General features: G+C 26.9%; 1 protein-coding gene across 1 annotated transcript in view; it reads right to left on the bottom strand.

Annotated features, from left to right (window-relative positions):
* Positions 1–5,871: 5,871 nt before the first annotated feature.
* The window catches only part of LOC107445274 (A disintegrin and metalloproteinase with thrombospondin motifs 9), a 230,572-nt gene continuing 211,124 nt past the window's right edge, over positions 5,872–25,319 (bottom strand). Inside the window, exons 27-36 of the mRNA XM_071188448.1 lie at positions 25,009–25,173; positions 22,595–22,765; positions 21,026–21,196; positions 19,289–19,495; positions 18,509–18,644; positions 17,168–17,357; positions 15,279–15,409; positions 12,079–12,275; positions 9,540–9,640; positions 5,872–6,026 (exon numbers count right to left, since the gene is read on the bottom strand). Of these exons, the coding sequence (XP_071044549.1) occupies positions 9,542–9,640; positions 12,079–12,275; positions 15,279–15,409; positions 17,168–17,357; positions 18,509–18,644; positions 19,289–19,495; positions 21,026–21,196; positions 22,595–22,765; positions 25,009–25,173 (1,467 nt within the window). The 3' untranslated portion in view covers positions 5,872–6,026; positions 9,540–9,541. The remainder of the gene's footprint in view (positions 6,027–9,539; positions 9,641–12,078; positions 12,276–15,278; positions 15,410–17,167; positions 17,358–18,508; positions 18,645–19,288; positions 19,496–21,025; positions 21,197–22,594; positions 22,766–25,008; positions 25,174–25,319) is intronic.

Genomic DNA, 25,319 nt, shown 5'->3' with positions numbered 1-25,319 from the left:
AACTAATTTTACTGCAATAGGATATTAAAATACAGAAGGTAAGTAACAGGAACCTCTGAGTTCTCAGACTTTTAAGTTTTTTTTTTGCCTTACTCAATAACAATTCATCATATTTTGTAAAGATGCTTTGAATTTTTATTGAAATCGTAATTTAAGACCTCCAATATGTATATTTTTCTTTTCTCATTTTAACAAGGCAATCTAAATATGCAATCGAACCTCAAAATCGTGAATTGGATAAGACAAATTTTTCAACATTATGAAAAATCTGAATACCCTATGCATTTGCTATGTTGCTAATAGAAAAAGTCTCTTTTAAGCAAATACTTCTCTAGGTGACTCTTCATTTCAGGTAATATTTTTTCTCACCAAATTTCAAATCAAATTAAAACATTTCTGAACCAAACTTTCTTTGAAAATCAAATGAAAACGTTTCCTGATTTCTAAAGGCTTAAAATGTTTTTTTTTTAAAAAAATTCCAATACTCAAAAACATTTTTTGAGCAATTTACGAATCAATTTCCTAAATCTCTTATAAGAGAGAAATTTTCCAGTATTAAAAGAGATTGCCTGAATTATCCATCCCCAAATAAGCGGACATGCAAGATGTGTTTATAAGTGAGATTATTTGCTCTTAAAATAAGGAAGAACTTGCAAATTGAATGAGTCCAAAAGAAACTGCTATTTATGACGAAATAGTTTCCATGGACAATGTTTCGGTACGGGATGACAAGAAAGAATCAGGATTATTAAAAGAACAGGAATCTGGAAATGCATCAGAAAAGAAAGATCATGAAACAGAATTTCAGCAAGACATAAAATCAACTGTAAAACAAAAATATTGACATTTGTTTGAAATGAAGTAAATAAATGTTCTGTCCTTATAAAGTATCAGTAGAGTAACTATTTTGATTGCACTGTTAAAAAATATCCGATTTCGGATATTCTAAATTTCTGATACTTTAAATGCCCCCTTCTATTTCGTAATATTGAGGTTTAGCTGTACACACCTTTAAGCGTTAAGACCCTGGGAAATTTTTTTCATGCAGGAATGTCTGCATTTTAAAATTCAGAAAAGCTACAACTTCAGAAGCTAAGAATTATTCAATGATAAACATCTTGTATAAAATTACCTTTAAGAACTCTAAATTTCCTATTAATTGAAAACATTTATAAAATTTCACACGCAGATAAAATAATTAAATGCCTACAGTGTGTTAGAGAAGACATAGCTATAATGTAAAATAAATTAACAAATATCAAACAGTTGCTTTAGCACTAAATTATTAAAAAATGGCAGTATTTCAATTGCTTCTTGTTTTAATTGATTCGTTTTTATTATCATCGGTCAGTTCTCTATACTATGAAAATCTGAAATAAACTATAGTTATAAACAGTTTTTTGTTTAACGTAGATATAACTTTTGAATGTTTTTTTCCCTTGCTTCACACTGTTTACTCATAAAATAAAATTTTTTAAAAAATGTTACTGTTTCAAGAAAGCTATCTGTTACAGTTCAGAAAATAATAAGCAAAAGGTTAATAAATGGATTTGCAAAAAATTTCTTACAATTAATAAATGGACTTGCAAAAAAAAGTAGTACATTTTGTATTTTTAGGGTAATTTTTTACAATTTCAATGAAACCTCCAGCAGTTTCTCAAATAGACAACTTTCAGAGACGTTTATAAATTAATTTTTTTAAACACTATTTCTCTATCTAATAATATGGGGAGAAAAAAAAGACTATCTACATAATTTAATTCTTTAATTATTCGGATAGTTCAAGAAATTAAAATCAATGCTTACGTTCAGAATTTGGGAGAGAAATAATTTAAACACTCAGGTACAGTTACTTTTAGATGCAAAGTAACGGAATTTTAATAAAAAGAAAATCAGTCAGAGCATTTGCTTTTCCCAGAATTTGAAAAATAAGATGTAAAAACATTATCAAAAAAATTAGGTAATCATTTGAAAACTTGTTATGGAAAAGTTATCCATATGAGGTAAGTGCATTGCACCAAATTATTGTGCTTATTTTTTTTAAATGTATCTCAAGAACATATTTTAACAAAAAGATATTCATATTGAATTTTAGCCCACAAATATATAAACTGTGTTAAGAAAAATTTAACAATTCTAACGTTCTGTATGTTCTCTTATTTACATAAAAATAAAAAGAATTTTACACATTCATTTTTTTGTTAGAAAGTTTTAATATAAAACAAACATCGCCTGAAACTAAGATACACTGCTTTGAAAATTTTACTTTCACTACACTATTGTTAAAAGTCCTTTTTTTTAATTCATAAAAAAGTAGAGCAAAAACTTTATAGTAAATGATAAATTCCTTTTTAATGCATTGTTTTTATAAATAAGGAAGTTTTTCTTGCAGGAAATATTACTTAATTTGTGAGTTAAGAATTTTATTGCGAAAGAATTTCATATTCACTACTCAATTGGGCTTCTTGTAGTCTGAAGTTTAAAATCTTAAAACTTTAAAAAGATTTTAATTTTGATAATAAATTATGAATGCTTGAAGTTGTGTAATATTTTTTTTAGCAAGAAGATAGTTTTAAATGAATTTCAGCAAATACAAAAAATAAATATTAATTTTGTATCTTTCAAAAAGTTATATATTTTCTAACAGATTGTATACAGATACAAGCTTAAAAAAGTATGAAGCTTAGTAGATATTAACATTCAAAAGAGAAAAAAATTAACAAATAAATGAAAATTAGGAAAAATTATTTTATAATACAAATGCTTCACAAGTAGTTCCAAAATGAACAATAACATGCAAACAAGTCCAATACTTTTGGTAAAAAACTTCACCTGATTATGGTCATTAATAATACTTTAAAAGTATAAAATAGATGTAAACATGCTAGAAATACTAAATTGGAATGACCATGTATTTATTTGCTTTGGAAAGTTAAAATAATAAATAGGATTACATTTTTAAACCTAAAAAATTAATGCTAGATAACATTAAAAATTTTCTGACAGGCAGAGGGCTAATGATAAAGTAAAATATTTTATATATGATTGGCCTATCATAATTTCATTTTTAAATAAACAAAAAAAATGTGGAAGTGAATGAGTCGGTGATAAATAGCTTAACTAACTAGTGGTACTTTTCCGTATTGTTTATATATCCATGAAAACAAAGCGAAATTGTAACAAAATAAACAACAATAAATTGAATTCCTATGCTGTTTTGCTTTTGAGAGAGTTATAAAATTCTTTGGGTAACCTTTATGTATAGGTGTTCGAACACTTAAGAATTATAAGTATAAGAAAATAGAAAGTAAAGGAAATAAGACTAGGAAAATTTGAAAAACTATTCATGAATTGGCATACCTTAAGATAATCAGTAGAACAACTATTTCTTTAAGGTAAGAATTAGCTCTCTGGTGAATCCAAGAATTTTAAATAGGAATCTGAGGAATCAAAGAATTTAGAACAAGGTTGGTGAGAGATTTAGAGGGTAGTGGCTGATTTTATACCTTATTATGACTACTTAGTGTGAAAAAAGCAAGTATTTTGAAATTTCATTCAATTTATTTTTATTTTTTTAATTGGCAGAAAACTTAACGAAAATAGTAACAATTTTCTTCTAGTTTGAATAATGAAATCTGCATAGCATAAATTTGAATTCATGACAAAATGTTGATTTTGACAAAATTTGGAGAAAAAGTAAGTTATTGAAATAATATTTTGCATTATATATTTTTAAGTTAATTTTTAACATTTTAATATCACTGTATATTTAATAGTAGAAAATTACTACTAAATACTATTTACGTCCTTATTTTTCACTGTTTGATACTGTTTAACATTATTAGCACCATGAATCAGTTACTTTGAACATTAGCAAAGTTGCCATTTACGTGTGACAGCATAATACTTAGATTGATTATAATAAGAAGTTAATAAATTTAATAAAGCAAATGAAACACCAGACTATATATATTTGAATACAATTTAGAGCTAATGCTAGGCTAAAAAATTAAATTTAATGCATTTCAATTCTTTAGTTACATTTAAAACTTTCTTCAAAAACTAGAAAATGCAATATATGTCAGTTTATAACTGAGTTAATTTATACTAAGCAAAGTTTACGTTTTATCAAAGTAACTTAAATTTACAACTTCAACTTATTTGATAAGGAAGAAACAAAGCTTTTTAAAACAAGAGAATACTTTCAGTTTGAAAAATATCTCTAAAAATAAATGATAACAGAGAATTTCAGTTTTGAAGCAATATAATATAACAACTATTAAATTTATTTTACCAAAATTTTTCCTCATATTTCTTTATAAAAAGAGAAGTAATAAAAATTCTCTCATAATATTAAAAGGAAGAGAAATAAATCAATAAACATGAATAATTTTAATTGTAGAAAATTTTCAAAACAAGAAGCAATTTAGATTAAATATAGTTACCTTTGATGTAAACAAGTTATTATTTAATAAAGTAGACAACCACAGCCATATTCAGACACTTAAAATATTTTTACATATATACAGTTGGTCCACTGTAGATAAAAAATTTTGGCAGTGTCAACAGCATTATATACAGATCTAGGCTGTTCTAATAACCATTGTGATAATAATCATTAGGGAGTAAAATGAGCAAAATTTTTTGAGGCAGTGTGTGCCCTAATGAATGACAGAAAAATATGGCAGTGAAATAAATTGCTACAAATTGAGTTCCTAAATTTCAAAAATTTTGCAATTTAAATCTATCGCTAAATGACCATAATAAATATTATGTTTTAAGAAATTAGGAAGATGAGGTAGACATCATTAGAAAAAGCACAAATGCGAGCAATATTTTTAACACAACAAATGAATTATATACACATTATAAATTCATGCATTGATATGAAATAAATATAAGACACATTCAAACCATTAGCATTCACTTAAAATGAATTAATATACAGTTAAAATACCTTAAACAAAACAATGAAATAACAATTACCATTTAAAAGAAGGTATTTACCAAATAAATAACACAAAATTGTTTCACCACGAATGTGTAAAATAGTTAACATGAGAAAAATGATAGAAATAAGATGTCAAAGGCTTTCAAGATTAAAATAACTTTTAAGTAATGTTTAATTACTAAAAGTTAGTCTTATTCCAGGTTTTAAAACTAAAACACCAATGCTTATAAATAAAATAAACTGGAAATTTTACAACTAATTTCCTTCAAAATAAATCAGACCACTAAAATATTGAATAATCTTTTAACAAGTTCTTTTTCTCAATATTAGTAAAATAATGTTTTTCAGTTTAACTTAATCAGTGATAAGGTTCAGCTGATATGCATTGGCAAGGGTTACTGGTTAAGGATTAAAATATTTTTTTAATATTAAGAAGAATTTTATTTTAATATAAGAATTGTATGATCTAGATTTAAACCTCAGTTATTTTAAAATTTACAGATCTTTATTTAATTCCTAAGTAAATAAATATTTTTATTTCATTCTTTAGTTTTTTTCTTAAAATATCAAGAAAATGTTTGTCAGTATATCTTGTCTTGCACAAATTTAATCCCACCCATGACTGAACAAAATGGCAAAAATATGAAATGATATAAAAATAGTAAATTACTGTGCACCAACAGATTACAGCGTTATATTTCGTAGTGAAACAAGAAAAATTTTAACAAATCAACATTTAAAGCAATGATAATGCAGTAATAATTTATGAATAATGTTGCAATTAAAAGATTTAACAAAAATAAAGAAAAACGAGATTCAGGATAAGTGATAGTATACTAAATAACATCACAATTCGGAAATGTAAGCTGTGAACGTCAACCTTTTTGATAGCACAAAACAATTGAAAACAAATATAGAGTTTAAGTCCTGATATGACAAAACAAAATGAATCACATGTTTTTAAAACAGACTGTTCACTAGATCATGGATGGAACTTCATGTATATTTACAATGAATGTAGAAATGATTGATTCAGTCTATGAAAATACTGATGGGAAGTAATCAGATCCTTTACCTGAAATAATAAAAAATTATTATAAATAGTAAACATAGCAGGGAATTGCTAAAATTAACGGTGACTCACCAAAAAGACTATATGAGTCTACTCACTTTTTCTTGCTTACCACAGCTAATTTTCAAGATTTATAACTTAAATAAATTTTAAAAAATTATAATTTAGTACCAGCTATAGGGATCAATAAGAGAAGTTAAATCGTAAAATTGTTGCAGTTTATATTTTTTATATTTATGTTTCTTTGGGGTACTAAATACAAATCCGTGTTTTGAGACCAAATTTTTCTCCAAAAAATGAGTTTTTTTTAATAGAAAAATTAGTTTTCTTTTACCTATAACTTCTTTTTTTATTCAAGAAAGAAAATTCTTGATGGCGTATTTGATAACTAAAGAAAATTTACTGCAAAATATCTATGTACAACATGATTGCAAAGTTAAAAAACAAAGAATTACGAGTATAAGAAAAATTACTATAGCACTGAAATAATATTTCTAAAGTAATATTTTTATAACAACGTGAAGTAATAACTGAATAACATTAAACATAAGAGACAGTTTTTCTACAATTTCAGAAAGTTATGTTACTTATGTTATAGCAAAATATGGTGCTTCTGCCACTATTGTGTTTGATGACTATGAAGAAAAGTCATATAATGAGAGCATGTGCAGATATTAATAAATCTTATATGCATTCATTAAGGAAAAAAAGCATGTTTATACTCATTTACATTAAAGACCTTGCAGTAACTACAACAGTAATTTTGTCCATCTCTAATAATGTGAAAAACTTGATTAAAATGCTTATGAAACATTTTTATCTGCTAGTATTTCTGAAAAGCAGGCCAAAGAAAATGCTGACATTCTAATAGCAATAAACCTGATGGCAAAGGAGAAGAAATCTGTTGCAGTTGTTGGGGAGGATGTTTATTTGTTGGTGTTATCTCTATCAATTCTCTCCATGATATCTCTATCAATTTATTCTAATGAAATTTCATCACCTAAAATGTATATTCTAAAATCAGGAAGTAGAGAATTATCAGATTAGCTTTACGATTCCAGAAGTGCAGTGGGATATGGGATAAATTTTTTGCGCAGACAACGCTTGAAAAAATCTTATGCTTTTTCTATGCTTTTGTAATTGAAGTCATTGATGTCTTTAGAAATCAAAATGCTACTCAAGGAGAAATAAAAAACAATGGGGAAAGTTATTCTTGGCATATACGGCTGTGCTATGCAATTATCATTGGATCAGTGGTGATATTCATCTGAGAAATCAGCCCTCTGATACAAAATCCCATATTTTGTTCTTATCACCCCCAGCAGAAGCTGCAAAGCACAGTATTTATAATCAAATTCAATAATGTTGTTGTTAATTTACGTCGCACTAGAGCTGCACATTGGGCTATTGGCGACGGTCTGGGAAACATCCCGGAGGATGATCCGAAGACATGCCATCACAATTTTGATCCTCTGCGGAGGGGATGGCACCCCCACTTTGGTAGCCCGACGACCTGCGCGCGAAGTCGAGCACTTTACGGTAGCACAGTTTAAAGAGGACCAATATCGCACACCCTCGGTCCCTACGCAGACTAATCCAAGTGGTCACCCACACTCACACTGACCGCAGCCAGTGATGCTTGACTTCGGTGATCTGCTGGGAACCGTGTCTTCACGATCAGTCCACTGCGGGACCAAATTCAATAATGAATTTGCATTATAATCCCTGCAGGACCGTAGGGATAGAAGATTGACTATTGGTCTTGAATCCATTATAATGGTTTAATTCTTGCTTTAACTAAAGTTTCATAACTCATTAAGTGTGGTTGTATGGGAGCATGTAGTTGTTAGAAAGTATGGAATTGAATTGAATGTAGGGTTTAGTGGCGCAAGGTCGTTAGAAAGTATGGATAACTTTATCAAGTGCGTGTTTAAAATACAATAGAACCTGCTGTAATACATAGAAAATATAATATCAAAACAATCTAGAAAATGAGAATAATTCTCTGCAGAAATAAGAAAGACACCAAAGTTTAATATTTCTGTACCTTTATCCCAAAGAAATAACTCTGAATGTGAAACCACCATAGCCTATTTATAACTGAAAAATATATTCTAAGATTTCTCTGTTTTTGTACCTTTACGAAACTATGTAAAAATATTACTTAATTAATTTTAATAGGTCAGAGCTTTTATTTACACTGAAAAATTATAAGAACTCTAACCAATTTGATTCAAGTAACCTTTTGGACAGTTCCATGAGAAGAAATACTAATCCTATTCTATGCAAAAAATTAAACTTAATACATTTTTATTAAAAAATTAAAATTAACTAAAATAAACTTAAATTTCAATAATTTAGTTATTAGAAAATATTTATGGCATTTCTTCTAAGCTACATATTTTGATATTTTGCTGCAAAAATTAATTTTCTGCCATTATTTAAAGCTTGCATCTCAGGAAGATAAAGTGCTTAACAGCATTTGAGTGAATTTAAAAAAACTAAAATGCTATTTAAAATGCTTAAAAATACTAGCTGTTAATGTAAGAAATGAACTAAAAATTAGATAGTTGATGCAAAAATTAGGTATCAAATTAGAAAAAATTCCTAATCTATTTACATAAGATATCTAACATTAAGATATCTATTTTTTTATTTTTTGATAAATAAGAAAATGGCTTATTTGGGGTTTTAAAAAAGAAATAGCTTTTTAAAAATTCTGAAGTATTGAAAAATTAATGGTAGGGTCTATAGCAAAAATCATAAATTTACAGTCTGAAAATTTAATACATTTCTCCTATTAGTTAAAAATAAGTATTCATACAAATGATTCATTCCAGTGTCATTCAAGTAAGTGGTCTTTTAGAGGTGAGTTTTATATATAGGAGAATTGATAATAAAGGACAGAGTGATAAGTAAACTAAGGGACAATCTTTATCTGATGAATTGTAAAATTATAAAAATTCTAATGAAAAATATATTATAATATTTATAGTAATCTTCTATATACAGTCACAAATACAGTACATGATATCTGTCATGCTGTATATTTATACTGAAAATTTACTTTGCATATCTGACCATAAGATTAGGATCAAGGGACAGAAGTGAAATTTTATGCATTCAAATTGAACTTTTATTCATAATATTTATGACACAATGTATTAATTTCCTTTAAAATGTGTCACTAAACAACTATAGTAGTTTTTTAAAAAATAAATAAATTGAATAAAGGCATATGTACAAATTTTACACATTCTGGAGATAGACCCCTATGTCTATAAAAATGTTCATGCATATGTTGATAATCCAATAATATTTTCGCAATCTTACAAAGTTTCATTCATATTCATTCTATTTAACCCATTAAAAAATATCGATTTTGTTTGTTTTCAATAAAATTCATTTTCAATATCTTTAACATTAAAATTAATTAAGCCTCAAGACATGTAAACAAAACTTAAAACAAGAAAATTGTCTTTAAATTAAATTGTTAGAATATTTTTTAAATATTACCATCACGAAGGAAACACAATGTCAACAACAAGCCCATTCCTAGGATCTGGCATGCATAAATCACAGTAGCCGCCACATTTTCCTTTTATAACTTGATCATTCTGAAATTTTTTAAATAATAATGACATTATGTATATTTAACAGCAATCAACACATGTACACTAATATATGCGTATGTAATAACATACCGTATTTTTCGGCGGAAGAGCCGCGGCGCTATGGAAAAAAAAGTTGTTTTTTTCCTACATGCGGTGCTTCCGATGGAGCGGCGCTTCCGACGAAATTTTTTTTTGTAGCAAAAAAATTTGTCAAGGAAAGTTATTTAAGAAATAATTTTCTGAGAGAAAGATTATTAAAAAAAATTAATAACGAAGTCGACGAAATATTCGCCCGTATCGCGATCTGCTGCAGAACATCGCCAATTCTTAGCAAACTTTCGGGAGCAGCCTGTAAGAAAATAATAAACGAAATAATAATTTTAAAAAAACATCGCATAAGGAGAAAATTTAAAAGGTATGCATCTTGTATCCACCCCAGCTTAAGGAAAAATCGCAAGCTAGAAATCTATTTAGCACCTCAGCAATTGTAATTTAAGCAAACAGAAAAGGAAGAATAGGACCCTAAATCCGACACTCACGGGACTGACGAAATGCCGAACTTCGGATCTCTTTCGGAAATTCCAATATGGCCCCCAAATATTACTATAATTCAATTCCACTTTTAATTTCAGAAAAGCCAATAAATTTAGTCAAGTTTCGATCATAGATTATGATGGGGTGAATTTAAAACTGGCCCATCATAAGAGAAATTTTACTAATCAAAATAATAATCTATATAATATAATCAAGAAGAAATAATCAGAATCCTATGAGGAAGAAATAATCGTTTCTTCTTTGGAGCGAGATCATAGTTCTCGTTTTTTCTCTTAGATAACATTTTGTTTTAACAAAAGACGCTTACCTCGCAAGAAAAAAAAAAAAAGCTAACAGGGAACTACAAAAAAATTTTTTTTTAAACTAAATGCTAAGAAACTAACAATGAATAACAACAAAAAACAAGCTAAAAACTAATAACGATTAAAAAAAGCAAGCAAGCAACAATTAACAAGAAAAAATACAAAGTGGCAAAATAAAAAAAATTAATGAATCGAATAAAAAATCGCAAAAAGGGATAAATTCATTTTATTGTCCATGTGGTAGTTTCAATGTCAACTGGGTGTGGCCAATTTATGGTCAAACAGAGGAGGGAAATTCGGGGGCAAATCAGTAAAGCACAGCTGTCAAGATTGATTGATCAGTTTTTTCCAACTTCCATTTCTTTATTTTGTTCATTGGAAATGCTGGTGTTTTTTCTTCTCACTTTATTTTAAACTGCTTTAGAAACAGATGTTTCCTTTGATACAGATTTTTTTTTTCTTCAAGCTTCTTTTTTATTTTTAAAAGATAAAATAAAGTAAGTTATTTCAACAGAATAAAATTCAAAATAAAAAGATATGAAATGCATAAAAAAATTTAATTTTTTATTATACAGATACTCTAAATGGTAATTTAAAGGTCTCTTCTAAAAGGATGCTGATATGCGCGGCTTAGCACTATTGCGGCGCTTACTATAACTTTTTTTAAAAAATTTCATTTTTATCGAGGTGCGGCGCTTTCGCCGAAAAATACGGTACATAATATCTACCCTATTTTGAGCCCTACAATATACTAAGCAGCAGCAACAAAATTTAATAATATGGATGCAGTATATCATTGCATAAAATATTTTATTGGACTGAATAATCATGGATCTAACGTCACTAATATCCAATTATAAATCATGCAACAGTTAAAACCATTAAAATAAATATTAAATATTCAATAAAATAAACGATATAGCTTTAAAAAAATAATGGTAGCTTTATTTTTAAAATTGAAACATTAGAACAATAGTGAAGGCAACACATTTCTTTACTCTAAATTAAAATACCAAATTTTGCATGAATAAAATTATTAAAAAGATAAGAATCATTAAAACAAATTTTAAAGAAGTACACATTTTCTGATGTGAAAACAATAATGCTGATTTTCATCTGAAAGATGGAATAAACGTGACTTTCAAGATTATTAAAGTGTAAGAATTTCCAAAGCATTTCTTTGCAATCACACCTTTCTTAATTTTTGACAGTGACTTGCATATTTCTTTAATTGTTTTTTTTTTCAGCAACTATTTATATATGGAACTCTTATTAAAAGAGAGGGAGAATAATTTTTTTCGAGATAATTGTAAGAAAAACTTGATTCTGGAAAAAGCCAGGGGAGCATTTTTTTACAGTGCCTGTAGTGGAAAAAGTATACATTACAATATCTTGCTATTACCATTTTGCCCCCTGATTTTGGCCTGTATTGTATATTCTTTAGAGAGAGGGTGATAATGTAATTTAAAATGCAATGTTCAACTTTAAAAACTACTAAATACACCACCCATGCAAAAATTTGATGTTTAAAATCCCTGCAAAATTACAGAGCTTTAACAGAGAATAAACATGATTTTTACTTACTCTTATTCTTTGCAAGGTAATCTCTGCCATACCCGACCTTGGTATCCATTGAGTCTGTCGAGCTATCCTAAAATCTGTACCTTGCAAAGAAATAAAAAATATCCCTTGAGGACATTTTGGTTTCCTTAAACAGTCACCAGCAGTTCCATATGGCACAGGTCGACCATAATATGTAGTACTAAATGTGTAATCATCAGCTGAAATAAAACAGTACATTTGGTCATCAATAACTAAAAACTGAAGTCATCAATAATTAAATAATAATTTTAAATGATTAACAACTGTGATTCACCACTGACAGTGATGTTAGATTAAACATCTAATTAAACAATTTATGTTCAAAATACCTTATTTGATATATTGAAAAATTTATTCAAAACAATTGAATAAATAGCATTCATAAAAAAAATACTTTACATGGTTTTAAATTTTTTGAAAAATCGAACTAGAAATGCCATCAATTTGTTGGAATTCAAAGTTTTATCTTGAGTATTAGTTATAAATGAGAAGCAATATACAAAGGGATCTGATATTGGATTTGAACACCCTTTCAAGTAAAATTCTGAAACCAATTGTGCTAAATATTGTATTTTCAAATAAATTTAAAAATATATAGTAAAACTCTAGTTTATAAGGATCCGGGTTATATTGAATAGAATTTTTCAAAGATGGTTTTAATATTAAAAAACATAGAAAGAAAAAACTATGATGCTATAAGCATAACTTGATCTAAAGAAAACTGTGTCACAGATTTCATGAAAATTGCTTTATTAACAGCCTCATGCAACTGAAACAAAATTTATTCAAACTAGTGATTTTTGCTTAATTTTTTCACAAAACATTTCAGTTTTCTGATTCAACTTAAACAATTCAAGTGTTTTTCACAGATGGCAGCAGGTTAACTTGACTTTGAAAGCTAAGTTTGATAAAACTATTTCTGATCAATCACAAAGCAAAAACCCTCCGTTTAATGGTGGTGGTGAAGAGAAATCAGAGAGATAGGGAATATAAAAAGATAATTTTATGATTAAAAGATATTTTATTTTATTTATCCTAGATAATTTTATGTAAATAATATGCTGATTCTACAATGGCATACTAAGTTTAATTAAGAGATGCAAATATTACAAATTACCTATTTGCATTTATAAAGTAATTTTGGGATTGAAATCCAAAACTATGATTCCATCTTGATGAATAGCCACTTTTAATTCAAATTTGTTATTTATCACTGATAAAAACCGATTGCTAATATTTGATTAATTATCAATTTTTACATGGTAATTTCAATTATATTATGTCTTTACAGTTCTTGATACAGACTAACATTTTCTGATCTGATTAGATATATGTGTTTTAGTAAGCATAAATATTTTGAATTTGTAAAAAATGATTGAAAATTACAAATTATTACCTAAGACGAATGTAAAAAGTACTTTTATCATATTTTAAAAATAAAAACCTTCATCATTGCACCCAAAATTTTTCAAACAAACTTTATTAATTCTATTTTGAAAAACATTTTTTTAAAAAATGCTGTTAATGGTTGTAATGCTTTTAAAGAGTTTAAGTAATATTTCAAAAGATTACAGGACACACAAATCTATGATAAGATCCAAACTAGGTGAGCAGATGACAATTCAAAAGTCACTTTAAAAAATCTCTTCTAGCTTATAGTTGAGAAAACACATATGAATTTTTTCACTGGCAATACAACACACATCGAGGACAAATACAGCACACGTCATGACCTGTCGAAAAAGATAAGTTTCTTTGATGGACAGCTTTTTTACTTCGAGAGTGATTTAATGCTACAGTTAGGAAACTGGTGGTCACTTTCGAACAGCAATCAAACCGGTTGCTAGAAATAAAATTGAAGAAGAGAGTTTCAGTTGCATACGGGTATAAAGCTCTCAGAAAAAAAGCACCTGACAGTTTCTGGAAATTTCTTTCCTTTCAAAAGGGTTGTAAGACTACATTTATTTTAAATTGTTCAATAATAGTAAGTAGATAAGTAATAAGGAGTTAAAGTGTGAGGTTCTTTATCTGTCTTGTAATCAGTAGCTCAACCAGTTTAGGACACTGTAATGTATATGATATTTAAGATGGTTATTGTAATGATAAAGAGAATATTTCCCTCTGTAAACTATTGAATAGATTCCACCACCTGGGTGCATGTTTCTGTCTGAACACTTGTAGATTATTTGTGATCTATTTTTCACATTTATTGTTGCATTTATTTTATCAGTACAACTGAACCACCAACACCTTTCACAGAGAAATTGAAATCTTTTCTGGAATCAAAAGGTGTTATTGGTAATGTATGGCTATGTCATGTGTTTTGTTTCACTATGACAGAAAAAAACCCCACAAAAATTAGTTTTTTTCCATCTTCCATGTAAAGAACAAACAGTAAGACACTTTTAAACATTTCCTAAATCATCTTTTGCCTTATTATAATTGGGTTCAACTTCTTGATTTAACAAGTGAATTACTAGTTCACATTTTAATGTGTATACTTTTCGGTTATGGGTTATATTTCTTTTCCAGTGTTTATCAAAATATTATGTATACATTTTTAAGTTAAGTTCTACTCTTGCACATTTATACATTATGCAACCAATTATATTTTACTTTTTTCTTAATATCATAAAATCCAAAGTGATTTCTTCATGGGAGACTAAGGTCATTTTGATTACAAAAAATAAAGGTACTAATATTCTTTTTAATTTAGATTTCAGTTGCTATGCATGACTTCTACTTTATTAGTGAAATTTTTATAAATGTAAAAGATCAGTTAAAATGAGTTCAGCTAGAAAATTTCAGGCTTATAAAAATATGATTATAATGATCAATTTTTACTTTGAGATTCAATGGAAACTGGTTTTCACTTAGAAACACTTAAGAGTATTCTAGTTATAATTTAAACTAGATATGAGTTTGAAATGTTTTGGAATTTTTACAAGTGTTCTCTTTTTTGAAATAAATAAATATCATTTAAGGCATATTTTTGTAGTTTACATTAGATTATGATTTAACCTTTGATAAAAAAAGCATTTATAAATTAGTTATTTAAATATAATGGCCAATTAGGATGTAATTACTGATTATTTTTTCAAAATCTAAATTTTCCTTTAAGTTAGATATTTTCAAAGGCAATATTTTCTCAAAAAAATACAAAAACTTTAAATAATACTTACATATTATTTGAAGTGCTGTGATGTTTAAAGCTATTTTATAAAAAATGGTATAACCAAAATCATTCCTATTGCAGTCACAACCATGAAGCACATCATTAGAAAAACAACTTTCAGAAGTGTCTGACCTGAAGCTAAAAAGAAATAGCTTATTTACAATAAATTTTGCAAATTTAAATTATTTATTATTTTATCCCAAGCATTAAATCAATATAAAGCAGTTTTTCTTCATTTTCATTGATTCACTAACAACTTGATTCTCTCATTATTTTGCCCATAACTTTGTTGATATACTAATTAATTCTAACATAGATTTATTTCCTGATTCACTGACATATGGATTCATTTATTTGCTTATTCCTTAATTTGTTTGTTCTTTAATTAGCTGATTCACTAATTTGTTCATTTATTCACAATATTAATGTATATATAAAATAAAGAAAATGACCAAAGATTTCAGGTGATGTTAATTGAGCAGATGTTTCCTATAGTACATTTATAAAATAATAAAGCATTACAATTTTGGATAAAATTGTATGCAAATTTAACTTGAAATAGCACTTATCTCCATTGATTTGCATTACACTTCTGCTGACTGATCTAGAACGTTTTTTTTTGTAGGAAAGCCACCCAACTTAGTTTATAAGAAGTTAAACTAACAATTAAAAAATTATTTTTGCCATTTAAAACTAAACAGCGCTTTTTTTAAGAGGTGTCTCGTCCAAGCTAGTGCTAAGCTGTTAGCTTAAGTTTAACCTTACAAAAGCAATATCAATAATTTTAAATGCATCAAAAATTTAACTTTAAAATCAAATAAAAAAAAGCTAAGATAACTAAAAAAGATTACAACTTAATTAAGTTTTAGTATTTCAAGTAAATTAGGATTTCTATTTAATCTTTTTTAAAAAATGATTCATTTTAAGGAAATTCATTCTTTTTTGGCAGTAAAATTATCAGTGAGACCATATCAATACAAACAACTGATTTCTGTTTTGAAGATACACTTCAGAATATAAATATGAATAATAAATTTAATTGCTAAAAGTAATTGTTTTATTTAATGCTTTAAAAAATTTTCTTAAGGAGAAAGCAAATGAGCTATGATTATAAAGTAGATTTTTTTTATGAATAATCATTGGAATTAATATTTATCCTGATGCAGTTCAGTCTTAGCCCTTTTTTTTAGACACTACTCTTTATTAAACACTACATATTAATTTTCAATGAAATATTGGATATTTGTTTATGGATAGACAAACCAGAGTTTAACAGATTTAACTTCAAAGGCACATTATAATAAGCTCATGCAGCCAAACTTCTATAATATAAATATCACTAACTTAATTTTTGGATAACTCAAGGCAATTTTAAATCTAGACTAAAAATCTAAACATAATTAAATACTTTATCTATTCTTCAAAATGTAGTTTTTCAATAACCCAAAAAATATTTACATAATTCATCTTGAAAGTTTTTAGTATAATAAAAAATGACCACAACTTAGGACTTTGAAAATTGAGTAATTAAATTTCCCATCAACCGAAGTTTTGATAACTCAGAATATCTTCACTCCCAAAACTTTTCAATCCATGATACTTTATTCAGATATTCTTTTAAATTGAAGTTATTTGAATTTTTTTTATGTTAAACCAAAATAAATAGAATTACTCATAGACAAATAGAAAAATGACTCATTGCCTAAAGAGGTTAAATTAAAATAAAAATTATAATGTATTATACATTAATTAACATTTTATTTTTATTATGATTATTTTCACATAAAATGTACTAAAATTTCCGAAAAAAAAACAATATAGAAAGCTCAAAATTTTAATATAATTCATATTACACCATATATAAAATATTAATCAGCATAATATTATAAAACTTACTTATTTCCAAGCTCTGTAGAATAAATAACAGCATAATTATGATCCTTAAGAGCAATATATTCTTGAGGATTTCCTGTACTCATAGCATGACAGTACAATGTAACTGGTTTTCCTTTTATATGTATTTCATAATTTCCATCACTTGTTTTCCTTTGTAAGTGATAAATATCTCGACAACTTTTTGGTGTACCTATATATAAGACATGTTATTTTTACATTAATTGTTATTTATTAATTGGTACTCATTAATTGAACATTAATACAAATGAAATGATAATATATATATGAATAGCTTAAATATTTTCTGAAGAATAATTACTTTAAAATAAATTTAGATAACTGCGTGTAAAAATACAACTTGCTTATTTAACTCAGATATCTATTTAGTTTTGGTCTACGTAAATAACAGTGCTAGTTTTCACTGAACATATATTAAATTTACAGAAATGTAAATAAAATTTTACTTTTAACATTAAACTCTAACACTTGAATTATAAAAAGTTCCCTTTGCAGTAGAGAGTTTTCAATCTCTTTTTCCTGAGAGCCATGTTAACAAATTGGGGAAATCACGATGACTAAACATTTACAAGATATAGCAAAAACTCATTTACTGGAGGAAACTTTACACTTAATTATAAAATATGTTGCTGAAATGTTAAATTTTTAACCTGTTTGTCGATTGTAAAACCTTAAATTAGAACTAAATTATTTCTTACATTTTTACTTTCTGAGACAGATTAAATATGGTTATACTTATGCAGGGTAACAGTTCTTAATAAATATTTCCTAGAATCTTGCCAAAAATGAAGTCAAAAAGTTCAGTAAATAATATTTAAGATACAAGTTAACAATTAATATTTAAGAGAGTATAAAACAAAATGCTATTAAATCTAGCAAATCACTACTACATAAGGCTGACACTGAATAATAATAAGTACTGCCAAGGTCAGAGGCCAAGGCATGCCTATTCATTTTCCTATCCCCTTTTTGGGACATAAATTTAAAATAAAAATCATTTAATGTAAAAATTTCAAGACATTTGCTTTATATTAGCTTCGAGTCAGATTCTTCCTTGCTTAGCAGTCAAATGACTTGATTTTTTTTAATAAGTCACAATCTTTAAATGTTTAGTTATCTGAAATAACTGCCATTTTACAGTAGTTACATTTTTTTCATTAAGTACTTATTTTTAGCTAAATGAGATAGCTTGGCAGACCACTAGAGACCTGCAAACCATGCATTGCAAACCCTTAATTCAGAGTAACCATTAACCTTTTATTTCAGATTTTTCAGAGGTAAAACTTTTAAAACACAAAAAAAGGTTAAATTATAATGACTTACATTTTGGAAGAGAACAACGTCTTTTCTTTTTAGGCTTAAGGGCAGCATCACATTTATAATTCGGCACTCTTTTGCCTTGTAAATCAAAGCACCTTAATTTTCTTTTTTCTTTAGCATCTCCACAATGACCTTCACACTAAAAGAGAAAAAAGTTTGAAGGTTAAAGAGTAAAAATGGTACACTATTTATTATAATGGTATACCATTATAATGCACAATCATTATAAAATAGTTCAGTAAGGTTGCATCAATGTTATATGTACTACTAACTGTTATATGTAATTAGAAAACTACTAGAATCAAAATATCTTAATCAAACTCTTCAACATTTACAATTATTAATAGATCCTTATAATTTTTTAGAAATTTATTTTTTATAATTCATAATTCTATTGCAATCTTATTATATATCTTCCAATACTTGAGTTTCATGCAAAATATATTATCACTAGTTGTGAACAAAAACTAAAATTTTTGAAACAAAATAAAATCGTTTTACTTTTATCAAGTCTTTTAAACATAACTAACTCTTATTATGACATTTAATACATCTGTTTAAATTATTTATAAGTGGAGATCTGCAACTCTTTTTATTTTAACTCATTAAAATATCAATATATTACCCTTTTATCACCAGAAAAAATGATTTTCCATAACTATGGAAATTCCGCAGTAGTTGAAGAATATGCCCTTACATAATTTATTAGCAGATTTGTATTGCAATTGAAAATTATAGTAATCACAAAGTAGTAATCAATAAAAAATCTATAATAAAGTTTACTTGTTTCCATTCTTCAGGTTTCCATATAAACCCACTTGAGCAATTTCCAAAGTTACATTTTTCAAAACTTTTAGGTTTTCTTAAAGAACCACAGAAGCGTCTTGATTTCATTTCGTCCATTTCTTCTGACTCAAGCCAACCATAGGCATTCACAGCATGACATGCAACTTTACGTGTTTTGTAGCCCTCATCACAAGATTTCGAACACTAAAGCAAAGAAAGATTTTTATAAGGACTAAAATATTATATTTATAGCCAGTAATGATACTTTTATAAATAGCCTGTATTGTGTTTGATAGCAGAGTTTGAAATATATATATTTCAAACTCTTAAATCCTTCGCAAATGTGTAATCTTTAAATAAATTAACTTTTATTTAAAGCTTACATTGAAGCTTTAATTAAAGTGGTTGAAATGTATAGCAAAATATTCAGTTTAACAATAAGTTTAAGCAATAGAACTGTTTTAAAAAAATCACTGCCATGAATTCCTAACTAGGAACTTGCATCACCACTTTGTCGTCTATATACACAGTATGCAAAAAAAAGTGGACACTGTTAATAACTTTTAAAATTATAATTGAATTTTCACCTACTATAACACAACCATTTGATCAATCATTCAAACTTTGCATTTAAAACTAAATACTTTAATGCAATGTAAAAACTTGTATACCTTACAATTCAAAACTTTTGACTATTATTCAATAAAATAATAATCTAATTATTATAAAATTATGTTGATTTATCTTCGAATAATACATTTTTGTTGAGTGCTTAAAAAGTTCAAGATATAGCAAAATTATCAAAATGCAAAATCATCATCATAGAGAGAAGAGCTTAAACTTTCAACTGCTCTTCTACCCACACTCTCGGAACCATATTTTCCAAATTGCGGCTACCCCTCCATATTTCGAAAGAGAGGAATTCAAATGCATTTGAAAACGGTATGCTTATTCAGATAAAGTATATTTTTGTGTCTGATTTTGTAACTTAAATTATTGCCTATGTTAATTAATTTATATATTTAAAGTTATGCTCTTAAAAATTTAAATTGAGTCCAAGTAGAGGAAAATGCAATCATTAGATCAAAAGTTAGAGGGTTAACTTTTTATTTTGCGCACTGTACATATTTCCTTGCATTCCTTTCCTAAAATATTAAAAAATTTTAATAAAGAGAAGAAGAATTCATACGAGTTATTTATAAAAACAAGAGTCCACCTATTGGATCATGTTAGAAATCTTCGAAGCATATTTATGCTTTTTTTTTATTTGGTATATTTATTGTCAGTTTCAAACCATTAAAAAATTGAGTCTAAATTCATTAAAATCCAATCATTAAATCATACATTATTAAAGGCATTCACATTATTTTTTTGCGCACCGCACAATCTAATATAAAAAAATTTTAGATGACGATGAATTTCAGAGTTGAAGGTTTTAGAGGTTAAAATTAGAGGTAGTGCAAAAAAGTTTTAAGAACTTAAATTCTTAACATTATCAACCATGTCACAGCAGGAAATAACTATCTTTTTTCAAGACGTTCGAAACAAAAACATTCCATTAACCTAAAAGTTTGTTGTAAAACAAATTAGAAAGCAATAATAAGCTCTCTTTTCAAGAACACTAGAACATTTTAAAAACAGATTTATGAGAAAAGAGTATTTTAAGATCCTACATAAGGACACTGCTCTCAAGTATTAAAGGATTTAATTTATTATTTTAAAAGAAAATCTTACTTCAGACCATTGTCCTGTTATCCAAGAATATGGACAAGGTCTTAACTTGCATTTTCTTCTTTTCTTTGGTTTATCTTGCGAAGAACAGAATTCCTCAGGAACACGATTATTGTCATGATCAACACAAACAACTTCTCTATTTTTAAATGTTAAACCACAAGAAGCATGACACTGCAAATAAATTTTAGGTATTAAAATGTGTTAAAATTAATAGCTTTTATCAGAAAATAAACAGTTGTATACCAGGATTAAGATTTAGTGCACATTTTTGAGGATAATTCAATCTGTACATAAGATTACGCTTTAAGATTCTTTAGCAAAATTTATCGAAAAACCAAATTCCATAACTTAAAATGAAAAATTCTTGAGCTAAAATATGTTTTGTCTCAATATGTTGTCAAGCTAATACTAAAGGGAATGGAAAGACAAGGACTTTTGAGAGTCTGGTTAAAATTCCCTACAAAAGATGTAATGTTCATTATTATTGTATTTTAATTAGTTTTTTAAAAGAAAATTGTCAATAATTCCTTCATATCTATATAAAAGTTAGTTTTGAATAAAAGGTCTTTAAAGATTCTACAAAATATGAAAACGCGGCTCTTTGTGTTTTAAAGAAGGGGCTGACAATAAATTTCATTCTAGGCCCTTGTAAAGCCTTGCATGCAACCATTATAGGCAATGTAGATCCAAAAGATTATAATTTAACTTCTGATAAAAGGATAATGCTATTGAATATGAAGAAAATAAGTTTAAGCATACTGACAAGTAGTTGACAAAAAAGAAAGCATATCTATCTTACTAAGGTTATGTCAAATTTTCTGATAAATGCAACCTGTCACTACAATACATTAAACACCATCTTCTCAATATTGCATTTTCTATTAAGGTTTTGTAATTAAATTAGAAAGAAAAATATACTTAATGTCGTTACAAGTAAAAATATATACAAAAAACACATTAAAGTATATGAATAAAGATAAATAACATGAAATAACCTGAGTAACAAACATAGAATAGTTTTGGTTCTTAAATTTAGATTATCCATCAGTGTTCTAATACAAAATGAAAGAAGGAAGCAGAGAACAAATTACAAGAGTGAGTGAGTTACAACAAGGTTGGGGAGATATATAGGGGAGAGGAACAAGCTAGATCAAGATAAACAAAAAAAAAAGGAAGATTAGAAACAGGTGTGATGAGGAAGGGTGAGAACATTAGGTGTTGCAAGATGTAGAAATTAAAAGAAAAACACTTCCCTGTTTAACACGTTTCTTAGTCCCTTTTTTGTTCGATTATTTTGTCTACATTTCTTACGTTCCTTTTGGTTGACACTTTTGTAAATTGTCTTGTGATTTCTACTGTTTCCTTCTTTTACTTCGTGTTTGAATACAAATAAATGCTCTTCATTACAGGACCAAAACTACAAAATGCTTATGTGGTATTGTTAGTGCTTTTAGTTTTATTCAAAAGTACAAAGTTCACTCTTTCTTTGACTGGATACCAAAGCAAGTAAAGATAATAATTTTCTGATCATTGAAATATGGAGTGCATAAAAATTATAGAATTAATTACCTGAGACCATACTCCTTTTCTCCACTTAAAAGAACATTCTGGAGAAATTTTGCACTGCCTTTTATCAGTTTCTGGTTTGGGCTCAAAACAATTATTATCATCTACCATTCTTTCACCCCTAGCGCAGTATGCCTGCCTATACTGCTCATGAAATTCACAATTATTAGGGCACTGGAAAGAAAGAAAATCAAATGTATGATCATGACTTTGAACATTGGTAACATTTTCTCTGTTGTAAAAAGATTTGTATGAAGTGAATACATGTTTCATAAAAATCATTAAATAATTTTAAAAAAAATCAATATAGTATGGAATTTTATAATCTGGAAATAAGCTATCTCTGAATATATTTTAATTATTGAATACAACTATTTAAAGCTTTTTCATAAAAATAGGATAATATAACACTTAATTCACATAACTTATAATGGATTATTACAGCATCTCTTAAATTTTTTTTATTTTATTAGAACTAACTTATTGGAATTTCTCTCCTGAATTCGAAAATCTGTTTATTTTTTCTCCATATGTTTATTTAATTATTAAACATTTATGATGCCCAAAAAGGCCTCTGTAAGTCAGGCAGTCAAAATTGATCCCTGATTCGTTATGACTTCAGATGTGCTGAAGGGAAACGTGCCGCCTCCATCTGCTAAGGCTATTTCAGTGCTCCTTTAGTTTTGATACCACTTATGTTGTATGAACATTCTATGTATATTATTAGTAAAAATTTTGTAAATTAAATTTACAATTTTGAGAGTGTGTGCAAAATGTAAGAAAAATTTTGCAAAATGTAAGAAAAATTAACTTCAAACTGCTTATTTATCACTAAAATAGCTGTAGAAATGATTATGTAGTCCTTCACAGCGAATCAGCATTTCTTTTTGACTAAAATCAGTGGTGTTAAAGTTCATAGAATATTATTTTATTATATTCCATAAACTTTAACACCAAAAACTATTATATACATAAAACTAAATGAGAAGTTAAAATAATGCTCCATTACAACCTAATTACTTAATTAAAATTGGTGGCAGATAGGATAGGTAATCTCTATATACAAAATAGTACATACATAAAGGGTGGATGATTTTATTGCATTAAAACAAATCAGTGTTTTCAACAAATCAGTCTAGCCAAATGAAAAAAATATCTATCCATCATCGTTAATATCGATGTGCTAATGCTCAAAAATTTAAGTTGCGTAATTTAATTTTGCCCTTTAAAAAAATACTAGAGTTGAAGGATTTTCTTTTTTAAGTAAATATTCAAATAATGTTATGTATTTAATAATTTTAAAATAATTCTAGAATAGTAAAATGTATGCATTATACATTTTTAAAGAAAAAAATTTTATTAAAATCAGTGAAAAATCTTAGGCTAAGCATTCCATATAGTCGAAAATGAATCAAAACTTTCAAAAATCTAGTCCATTGAAATATATCTGTCCATCATCATCATCACCACAGTCTATGTATTTATACTTTAACATAATTTAATTTAGCCACCTAATTTCAGCGAATATCATTAAACAGATAAAATTTAAACTGGACGTTTTTGTTTCACTAAAGCTAAAGAATTAAAAAAAATTATACAAAAAAAAAAAAGAGATTCTACTGCAGATTTTTTATTATTTATTAAATATATACTAATGTTGATATGTTTTCTCTAAATTTTATTTTTTGATTAAATAGATATTTTACTATGGCAGAAAATTATTTTTATATGTACTATTTATAAAATTTTATTCCTATTTCTGAAATGTAGAACTAAATAAATGCATATGCTTTATTTCAATACTCTTAAAACTTAACACAATTAAAATTAAGTTAATAAAATCAACTAGAATATATTAATTTCTTTTTCCTTCTTTTAGTCTAAAATATTTTTTTTTGAAAGAATGAATTAAGAGTTTTATAGGGATTGCATGTTTTTTAAAAAGTTACTGCTATTCTAAAGATAATTCATTGCATTAAATTTAAGTTAGAATAAATAAGTAAACAAAACAAAATAAACAATTACTTGAGCTTTTCTACAGTTTTAAAATCAAAAAATGTTCTATATAAGAAATTGATTCAACATTTTTTCACATGAAAATATATCTTCAAAATAACTTTGAAATATATTTTAAAATTAAGATTAACATGATTAAAAAAATGAAAGAACTAAATTGTTTTGTATTTACAACACATCATTTTAATAAGTAATACCAGACATACATATCTATTCTAACACCTTTTTTACTGAACTTAGGAATCTTAAATATTATAACTAGAAAATTACGTCAACTAATAACAATGTTTCAGTGGCCGATTATAATTGCTCTAATCACGGCTGATTATAATTGCTCTAATTTTGTTTAAAATATTCTTTTAAATCAATTATGAATACATTTATAAAAAGCATGCTCATACTTGAGTCCACTCAGACCACTGCCACTTTGAACAAACAGCTTCCATGCATTCCTGGGTCTGTGAAGGCTCAGGATGTGGGCATTTATCCGGACTTTCCTCATGCCCAAGTAAATTTAAGCAGACAGTACTTCGGTGTTGAATTCCTTTTCCACAGCTTACTGAACACTTCAAAAAAATGCCAGGTACATTTTACAATAAATTATTAAAATTTATATAAACATATTTTTTTTTATTAAAAGCATAATAAAAATCCACAAAAGGTTGAAGCAATAAGTTTTTTCTTCAGAGCTATATCAAATTCCATGTCTCTT

Source organism: Parasteatoda tepidariorum, chromosome X2 (genome assembly GCF_043381705.1).
Source record: "Parasteatoda tepidariorum isolate YZ-2023 chromosome X2, CAS_Ptep_4.0, whole genome shotgun sequence".
Classification (NCBI taxonomy): domain Eukaryota; kingdom Metazoa; phylum Arthropoda; class Arachnida; order Araneae; family Theridiidae; genus Parasteatoda; species Parasteatoda tepidariorum.
Note: the sequence above shows the minus strand (reverse complement) of the source record. Positions and strands in the feature narration are given on the sequence as shown.